This window comes from Coregonus lavaretus (assembly GCF_964263955.1).
Source record: "Coregonus lavaretus genome assembly, chromosome: 18".
In the NCBI taxonomy this organism is placed as follows: domain Eukaryota; kingdom Metazoa; phylum Chordata; class Actinopteri; order Salmoniformes; family Salmonidae; genus Coregonus; species Coregonus lavaretus.
Window position 1 is genome coordinate 49354962 of NC_140005.1, and position 10742 is coordinate 49365703.

At 41.3% G+C, this 10742-nt stretch overlaps 1 protein-coding gene across 1 annotated transcript in view; it reads left to right on the forward strand.

Moving 5' to 3' along the window:
* Window positions 1-10492, forward strand: part of kif6 (kinesin family member 6) — a gene marked incomplete at both ends in the record, with an annotated part of 141217 nt that extends 130725 nt beyond the window's left edge. Inside the window, 3 exons of the mRNA XM_084181929.1 lie at window positions 5865-5969; window positions 7499-7614; window positions 10434-10492. Coding sequence (XP_084038055.1) covers window positions 5865-5969; window positions 7499-7614; window positions 10434-10492 — 280 coding nt within the window. The remainder of the gene's footprint in view (window positions 1-5864; window positions 5970-7498; window positions 7615-10433) is intronic.
* Window positions 10493-10742: the final 250 nt, after the last annotated feature.

The following is a 10742-nucleotide window of genomic DNA, read 5'->3' on the forward strand; positions in this document are numbered from 1 at the left end:
TCTCACCTGGTGGGGCATCAATGATCATGAGGAAGGTGAGGGATCAGCCCAGAACTACACGGCAGGACCTGGTCAATGACCTGAAGAGAGCTGGGACCACAGTCTCAAAGAAAACCATTAGTAACACACTACGCTGTCATGGATTAAAATCCTGCAGCGCACGCAAGGTCCCCCTGCTCAAGCCAGTGCATGTCCAGGCCCGTCTAAAGTTTGCCAATGACCATCTGGATGATCCAGAGGAGGAATGGGAGAAGGTCATGTGGTCTGATGAGACAAAAATAGAGCTTTTTGGTCTAAACTCCACTCGCCGTGTTTGGAGGAAGAAGAAGGATGAGTACAACCCCAAGAACACCATCCCAACCGTGAAGCATTGAGGTGGAAACATCATTCTTTGGGGATGCTTTTCTGCAAAGGGGACAGGATGACTGCACCGTATTGAGGGGAGGATGGATGAGGCCATGTATCGCGAGATCTTGGCCAACAACCTCCTTCCCTCAGTAAAAGCATTGAAGATGGGTCGTGGCTGGGTCTTCCAGCATGACAACGACCCGAAACACACAGCCAGGGCAACTAAGGAGTGGCTCCGTAAGAAGCATCTCAAGGTCCTGGAGTGGCCTAGCCAGTCTCCAGACCTGAACCCAATAGAAAATCTTTGGAGGGAGCTGAAAGTCCATATTGCCCAGCGACAGCCCCGAAACCTGAAGGATCTGGAGAAGGTCTGTATGGAGGAGTGGGCCAAAATCCCTGCTGCAGTGTGTGCAAACCTGGTCAAGACCTACAGGAAACGTATGATCTCTGTAATTGCAAACAAAGGTTTCTGTACCAAATATTAAGTTCTGCTTTTCTGATGTATCAAATACTTATGTCATGCAATAAAATGCAAATTATTTACTTAAAAATCATACAATGTGATTTTCTGGATTTTTGTTTTAGATTCCGTCTCTCACAGTTGAAGTGTACCTATGATAAAAATGACAGACCTCTACATGCTTTGTAAGTAGGAAAACCTGCAAAATAGGCAGTGTATCAAATACTTGTTCTCCCCACTCTATACGTTTGGGTAACACTTTACTTGACACCCAGCGTCATAACATGTTGATGTTGAAATGTGTCTGTTACTTGAACTCTGTGAAGCATTTATATGGCCTGCAATTTCTGAGGCTGGTAACTCTAATGAACCTATCCTCTGCAGCAGAGTTAACTCTGGGGCTTCCTTTCCTGTGGCAGTCCTCATGAGAGCCAGTTTCATCATAGCGCTTGATGGTTTTTGTGACTGCACTTGAAGTTCTTGAAATGTTCCGTATTGACTGACCTTCATGTCTTAAAGTAATGATGGACTATCGTTTCTCTTTGCTTATTTGAGCTGTTCTTGCCATAATATAGACTTGGTCTTTTACCAAATTGGGCTATCTTCTGTATACCACTCCTACCTTGTCACAACACAACTGATTGGCTCAAACGCATTAAGAAGGAAATAAATTCCACAAATTAACTTTTAAGAAGGCACACCTGTTAATTGAAATGCATTCCAGGTGACTACCTCATGAAGCTGGTTGAGAGAATGCCAAGAGTGTGTGAAGCTGTCATCAAGGCAAAGGGTGGCTACTTTGAAGAATCTCAAATATAAAATATATTTTGATTTGTTTAACACTTTTTTTGGTTACTACATGATTCCATATGTTATTTCATGGTTTTGATGTCTTCACTATTATTCTACAATGTAGAAAATAGTAAAAATAAAGAAAAACCTTTGAATGAGTAGGTGAGTCAACTTTTGACTGGTACTGTATATAATTTGTTGTTGTTGACCATATTAAATGATCATTGTAATTGCGCACAAATTAATGTCAGACATGCACCTACCCTAATGCTCTGTTGCTGATGAATGTGATCAATGCAGGAGCAGATTAAGACACCCTCTTTTTAATTAAAATATGATGAAAAAACATGACTAAAGAATTCATTACAACAACAACAAAGGATTTAAGAAGCAAACTTTCAAACGAAAGGGAAAATAATGTGGGTTTTGATAATCTTATGTAGCTGTCATAACCAGCCATACAATAATACAATATATGTCACAACAGGTGTAAATATATGGGTCATGACAGTGTTATGACCATATTATGACAGGTTATCAAACCACATTTTATTGGTCGCATACACATGTTTAGCAGATGTTATTGCGGGTGTAGCGAAATGCTTATGTTCCTAGCTCCAACAGTGCAGTAATATCTAACATAATACAACGGGTGGGTCTAATCCTGAATGCTGATTGGTTAAAACTGCATTCCAGCCGCTGTCTATTCCACAAGTTACCACCGGCTAAATCTATGATGTTAAAATGCCTATTTACTCTGTTCCATCTGACTGTGAAATCCACTGTCTAATCAGCCCAGCCAGTCAACTTATAAACTTGATCTCCACCATAAAAAGCATCTAGACATTATCTCACATTTTCTTTAGACTAACATTTAGTTTTCAACAGTGGAGATTTGTATAAACCTTGCTGTCTATCTCTCCGACATTTGCAGCATTGTTTCAATATTCACATTTGATCTCCTGCTGTCCCATAGTAATGAACATGTAGGAGTCGGGAGGAGACAGACAGAAAGCGTTTCTCAGCCGGTCGAAATCATGGATCAGCTGGCATCATTTTTATGGATATATACAAAAAAAATGTCAATTGAAAGAAAAGGTCAAACAAAACGAAATGCAGCTAGTTTGCAGTCTTTCCAGCTTCCATTTAAAGTGATTGTGTCACTGTACTGTAGTTGTGTTTACATTTACATTTACATTATTTAGCAGACGCTCTTATCCAGAGCGACTTACAGGAGCAATTAGGGTTAAGTGCCTTGCTCAAGGGCACATCGACAGATTTTTCACCTAGTTGGCTCGGGGATTAGAACCAGCGACCTTTCGGTTACTGGCACAACGCTCTTAACCACTAAGCTACCTGCCGCCCTTGTTGTTGGCTAGCTCCTCTGAACAACAGTATCCTGACGAGTGAGCACATTTTCTACGCCAGGCGAAATCGCGCCTCATTACCTCATTGTTATGGATGTATCCAAATAAATGTCACTAGAAAACGGCTTAAACAACTACTTTGCTGTTATTCTGGCTGCAATGTTTGACCTGACTGTAAATTAGCCGTAGTTGGCTAGCTAGCAAGCAAGGGATAAGAACATTGCCAGCCAGTATGGCAATGGAACATTTAGAACTAACGACTGGGTCGCGTCCATAGATACAGAACAAAAAGTCTGAACGACTGGGTCGCGTCTCTGGCAACCGAGCCGATAGAACGAATGACCAGCCGGCTTGGGTAGCAATCCTAGATTTGTGTCGGTGCTATATCTTATGGAAGGATGAAATAGTATGAATAAAGTAATTAAAATAACGTTTTTAATTGAAACATGTGAATCATTATTTGAATATGTTGGTAACCAGTTGTATAAAAGTGATAATGCCCTCAAAGCCGGTGTTTGGAGGATATATTGGCACGGTTTTCCAGCCCTCGACTTCGTCTCGGGCATAACAACACCCATGCCAATATATCCTCCAAACACCGGCTTCTCGGGCATTATCACTTAAATACAAAACAATACACACATCTAAAAGTAAAATAATCTAATTAAGAAATATATAAATATTTGGATGAGCGGTTATGGCAATTTATGTCAGCTGTTATGACATATTATGACATGGTTATGACCGTGTCATAACGGGTTATGTCACTGGGTGTCAAGTCAAGCCAAGTTTGTTATTAAGGCACATGAAAGTTCACATGTTCCAGAAGGCATATTTGCCCAAAAACGCATTTTGATTGTATAAAAACAACAACAACCTTCTCCTGTGAAGTAGTGACGTGTGACAAACGCCTAATTTCTTCAAATGGGTCCAATTTTTTATTCAACAGTGTACGGGCCTCCATCTCTCCTATGATTCTTATTCTGAGACCTACGCACCTGTAACAGACACATTTGATGTTAATGACCTTGAAAGAGTGCAGACGACCACCCATCATTTCTATAGGTTGTGATAGAGTGCAGACTGCCACCCATCATTTCTATAGGTTGTGATAGAATACATGAGGACACAGGAATGCATGAGTGTGTGTGTGTGTACCTGTCTCACTCACATACCTTCTCAGCAGGTCCCAGAGTCAGAGGGCATGGCTAGGGGTCAAAGTTCAATACGGACCAATCAGAGCTCCGAGTCGTCCTCTCCTAGCCATCCAATGACCAGGTGAATCCACTCTGTCTTTTTTATGTGAATAACTGACCTGGGGTGTATTCAGTGAAGTGAAACATTCAGAATGTTGCTGATATAAATGTAATGAATAGAGATGACACACTTTCCTATACCACGTGACAGACATTCATATAGAGTGGGGTCTGAAATTATTGACACCCTTGATAAAGATGAGCAATAATGACTGTATAAAGTATATAATTCAGATACTGCACCATATTTTATGCTAATCAAATTGGGAAATTATTTTATACTAATACAATTGCTCAGAGAAAGAGATTGTTAAACAAGTAATCACATTTTTTTTTCTCAAAGGTAGGTTATCTGATGGGATCAGCTACAATTTAGCGTTCAGTCACAGTCACAAATTGAAGCTTTTCATTGGCTGATACACATTTTGTGCGTGAGAACCCATTTAACTTTAAATGCTTGCTTATGTTTGCAAGAATGGCCCCCCATGTTTATGTTGGAGAAAGCGATGCATTTAAGTTGATCATGTTGTGAAATGGGAGTTGTGGTTGGTTGTGAGCAAACTTTTCCAAAAAATACATGGAGTATGTTTGTTGTCTTAAGGGGGAAGGTCTTACAGGTTTAGTTTTTTCTCCATTTATACTTTTCGACTTCAAGGTTGGTTCTGTTTAAGTGTGGACGTGCAATGATTTGAATCATCCTCGTTGGTCAAGATGTGTTGCACCTGTCGCCACGTTAATCAGTCGTTAGCTAGTATTTATGATCTGCAGAGCCAATGCTCCACTTGGCAGGTGTTTAAGTCTGCCTCTTTAAGTTTGTGAAAACAAAGCCTTTTATCTTGTGTTCGCCCCTTACTTTTAACTCCATATTCTAAGTTGGTGTGGGTTTTTATTTTGGTTTGCCTTTTCTGGGTTAAATTTAGTGGGCACTCATGGTGGGTGCCTTTTAAGGACCCAGTTTCTTGTTGCTAGTCAACTTACAGTGGCCACCCCCATGAATGTCTTTGAGAACCCTTCCTAAAACACCATCCTTTTCACTTAGGTGCATTTTTTGTGAGTGACGACGTTAAAAAGTTTGTCTTAGTGGAAACGTAACGGGGGTCCTGGAAACAAAAGTTGAAAGTGGCTTCCTTTCCTTGTCTCCTTTCCTTCATTTGCACTGATCAGAAAGTACAGGATAAAGGGATAGTTATTCCAAAATTTGTTTCCGTCAAATTCTTCTTACCTTGTTGTCTGTAGGCCAGTAGTGACAGAATCCACAATAATCTGTTACATTTTATACATTCTCAGTTAAAAAAGAAAGAAAAAAGCACCAACTCGCAGACATTTCACAGCCAGTTCACGCTCAATATTCCCACTGCATTCAAACAGCACGTGTAGAAACCTCAAAATTAACGAAAATGTAAAACAATTAGAACAAACTTTTTTTGTTCCCAAACTATGTGCTCAAACACACTTACTTTTTTGAAAACTCGAAACTATCTGTACTGTAAGTTTTCAGTACCCAAAACTGTTCTGTCAATTATTTCACAATTTGAAAAAGAGCTACTGCGTTGTTGTGTGTTGACCAACCTTAAGGAGAGCATAACTACTGTCTCTTTTCTCCTCATCGGACTAAATTTGTCTGATGGTCTGAAATTTCAGGAACTTTGTCCCCAGTCGTCATATTGCCATGCCGACTGTGCCAACCTCACTAGGTCCACCGGCCGATGACAGTGACTCTGCCTCTGCACCTTCATCAAAACTCAGGTAGAGGAGGGAAGGTGTGTGTGTGTGTGTGTGTGTGTGTGTGTGTGTGTATGACACGGAAAGACTAGTATTTTAAAATGATGGGTCGTTCTTCAATTGCTGTGGATATTTTTGGACATGGCATTTTTAAAGAATTTAAGTTAATTCTTCTAGATTTTTAAAATGTATTTAAGTGTATTTTCCCATTCTAAATCAATAGTAGTAACACCAATGACGCTAACATCAATTTAATCAATGATTTTCCTAAATGGAGGCCACAGATGCTCATGTCTATAAGGTCATTAACCCTTTAAAAATCCCTGACAACGTATAGTCTGTCGTGTGTTAATGCTTATGGATTCTATATGAAATTATATGGCGAAGACAACATATCCATTGTTGTAGGCTTCTATGTGATGCGAACGGTGTTAACACTGCTCTCACCTTTACAATGAAAAACCTTAAATTCTCCCATGAACAGCAATGGAGAAAACACATTTTACTGCTTCACTCAATGTAAAACACTTTTGTTCCACTCTCGCAACCACTTTAGGTAACAGAGGCTGTATTGTTTTATATACTGCACTGTATGGTGAGTCCCAAATGGCAACCTAATCTCTATATAGTGCACTACTTTGACCCAGGACCCATAGGGATCTGGTCAAAAGTAGTGCACAATATAGGGAAAAGGGTGCCATTTTGCACACAGCCTATATTATATAGGTGTTTGAATTAAGGAGTACCTGTTAAAGTGTTCTATTCTCTCGCCTTTGAGAAGCCCAGCTAGTAAAAGCTTTTATGGCAGGGGCATTTCAGTACATTTGAAAGTGCTGCTCACGAGACAAGACGTCGAGCTGCGTTCAAGCTCTGTGTCGAGATAACATTTACATATTTATTTGTTTTACTTTGGAGTGTCTATGACTGTGACGACTTCTCTACCCCCCTGGCAGAAATATGAATTTATGGCACGACCCTGTAGAATTTTTTAGAAAAGGGCAGGATATTTCAGATGAAAGCATTTGGAATTGGAACCCATAACATCATTCCCCTTGACTGCATGTGCAATGAAATTGCTGCTGTGAAGTACTGGTTGAAAGATTTGAGTTATTGTCAGTGTGTGAGAATGTGTGTGTAATGTACTGTACATAACTATCGGAACGTATTCAGACCCCTTCCCTTTTTCCACATTTTGTTACGTTACAGCCTAATTCTAAAATGTATTAAAACAATTTTTAAAAAATCACATCAATCTACACACAATATCCCATAATGACAAAGCGAAAACAGGTTTAGACATTTTTGCAAATTTATAAAATAAAAAAAACGCCAGGGTTGTGTGTTCGATTCCCACGGTGTACCAGTACGGGAAAAGTTTTTAAAAAATAATCCATTCACTACTGTAAGTCGCTCTGGATAAGAGCATCTGCTAAATGACTAAAATGTGTGTATGTGTGTGTTAGTGTAACAGAGAGATGCCTGTGTGTGTGTGGAGGGGTGGGGTTGATAAGATTTGGAGCGCTTTAGTGTGTCTTACAATGTGTGTGTTCCAGAGCCCTGTCATCCACTGAGCTCTCAAAGTCCTTCATCCCACTGACTGGAGACCAGCAGACAGATGCAGACATCCTGGGCTTCATTAGGGCCCGACACAACCTGCTCAACAGGACAGGTACTGTACACACTATTTAAATACCTCCTTTGGATCCACAAAGCACTCTGCCTCTATATACACCAACCAGTAGAGAATGTGGTTCTTGGTGGAGGGTGAAGTTGCTCCTAGACGCTGATCTTGGGTCAGTTTTGCATTTTGCCTACTAATGGTTAAAGTTAGGATTGGGGGAGTGGACGCTGATCCTAGATCTATACCTAAGGGAAACTTCAACCCGGTGCATGGTCCTCTGCATTACTGCTGACAGCGACACAGAGCCCAGTCTAGTTCAATACTGCTCTCTCCTGGTGAGGAGATACCACAGCAGCTAGTTGCCAGTCCTCACTCCCTTCAGCCTGGGACTGCCAGGCCTATAGGCTCACTTCTAAGCCAGGCACACTGTGAATGTCCTTGTGAATTAGGACTGCACCCACACTTTAAGATCAAACAAGTCACTGACAGGTTGTGGAATGAATCATATAGTTATTTTATGACGAGTGCAGCACTAATTTAGGATAACATTTTCTATCAGCTTAAAACATAACGGTATTACTCAAAATACTTGCAGCTTACTTGTTAACAAGATGGCAGTGATCATTTATGTGCATCTAAAGTAAATGGCACGTGTAACCAATCCATGTGACCAAACCAAACGTGAGTTGCTGCATTCCAAAAATGTTCTCTCATCTATATAAAATGTTACGGTTGCCTTTCATAGTAAATCATCTTTGCAATGATATGCAACAATGGTGTGCAATGGTGTAGAACTATGTCTCCCTCGGATAAGGAGACATATTACTAATGTACAGTGCATTTGGGAAGTATTCAGACCTCTTGACTTTTTTCACATTTTTGTTAATGTTCTTCATCAATCTACACACAATACCCTATAATGACAAAGCGAAAACAGGTTTTTAGACATTTAAAATACAAAATTAAAATAATCAGATGAAATACCTTATTTACATAAGTATTCAGACTCTCGAAATTGAGCTCAGGTGCATCCTGTTCCATTGATCATCCTTGAGATATTTCTACAACTTGATTGGAGTCCACCTGTGGTAAATGCAATTGATTGGACATGATTTGGAAAGGAACACACCTGTCTATATAAGGTCCCACAGTTGACAGTTTATGTCAGAGCAAAACCAAGCCAGGTCGAAGGAATTGTCGGTAGAGCTCCGAGACAGGATTGTGTTGAGGCACAGATCTGGGGAAGGGTACCAACAAATGTCTGCAGCATTGAAGGTCCCCACAGTGGTCTCCATCATTCTTAAATGGAAGAAGTTTCGAACCACCAAGACTCTTCCTACAACTGGCCGCCCGGCCAAACTGAGCAATCAGGGTGACCAAGAACCCGATGGTCACGCTGACAGAGCTCCAGAGTTCCTCTGTGGAGATGGGAGAACCTTCCAGAAGGACAACCATCTCTGCATCACTCCACCATTCTGGCCATTATGGTAGAGTGGCCAGACGGAAGCCACTTCTCAGTAAAAGGCACATGACAGCCCACTTGTAGTTTACCAAAAGGCACCTTAAGGACTCTCAGACCATGAGAAACAAGATTCTCTGGTCTGGTGAAACCAAGATTGAACTGGAGGATACCTGGCACCATCCATACGGTGATGCATGGTGGTGGCAGCATCATGCTGTGGGGATGTTTTTCAGGGGACTGGGAGACTAGTCAGGATCGAGTGAAAGATGAACGGAGCAAAGTACAGAGAGATCCTTGATGAAAACCTGCTCTAGAGCGCTCAGGACCTCAGACTGGGGCGAGGGTTCACCTTCCAACAGGACAATGACTCTAAGCACACAGCCAAGACAACGCAGGAGTGGCTTCGGGACAAGTCTCTGAATGTCCTTGAGTGGCCCAGCCAGAGCCCGGTCTTGAACCTGATCTAACATCTCTGGAGAGACCTGAAAATAGCTGTGCAGCGACGCTTCCCATCCAACCTGACAGAGCTTGAGAGGATCTGCAGAGAAGAATGGGAGAAACTCCCCAAATACAGGTGTGCCAAGCTTGTAGCGTCATACCCAAGAAGACTCGAGGCTGTAATCACTGCCAAAGGTGTTTCAACAAAGTACTAGTAATTGGTCTGAATACTTATGTAAATGTCATATTTCAGTTTTATTTTATTTTATAAATTTGCTAACATTTATAAAAACCTGTTTTTGCTTTGTCATAATGGGGTATTGTTGAGGGAAAAAACCTATTTAATCCATTTTATAATTAAGGCTATAATGTAACAAAATGTGGAAAAAGTCAAGGGGTCTGAATACTTTCCGAATGCACTGTTTTACAAAACATTAGGAACACCAGCTCTTTCCATGACATACTGTAGACTGACCTGGTGAAAGCTATGATCCCTTATTGATGTCACTTATTAAATCCACTTCAATCAGTGTAGATGGAGGGGAGGAGACAGGTTAAAGAAGGATTTTTAAGCCTTGAGACAATTGAGACATGGATTGTGTATGTGTGCCATTCAGAGGACATCCAGCCAATTTGACACAACTGTGGGAAGCATTGGAGTCAACATGGGCCAGCATCCCTGTGGAACGCTTTCGACACCTTGTAGAGTCCATGCCCCGATGAATTTAGGCTGTCCTGAGGGCGAAAGGGGTGTGGAACTCAATATTAGGAAGGTGTTCCAATGTTTTGTATACTCACCGTATGTATATACAGTATAGTACATTAGTGTGTGTGGCAGTGTACAGAACATACCATCAGTCCCTCTTGCTTTGCTTTCCCAGTATTCCCACAACCTTCACGGCCCTCGTCTTGAAAGGTCTCGTCGCACTCATAAAACTGTCCTCGCCTTTTCTGTGACCCTTGTCAGCAAGCCTGGCACCTGGCAAGGCAGACTTGGCTGCCTGTAGCTGCTACTCAGTGGTTTGACATTTCAGAAGATATCCATCGCTGACTGGCTAACCCTTGGCCACAGGGTCACACACAATCTTCTAGACAGACACGCTGGACTCCAATGTTCCCTCTAATTTTTTCCTGCTCTGAGCAAATTTCAGGTCTTGTGAGCGGAAACTTGAACGTTGTGAGCATTCTGTGCAACTTCTGGCACACTTTTACTGTGAACGCTGAGGCTGTACACTGTTAGAAAAAAAGATGCTATCTAGAACCTAAAACGGTTATT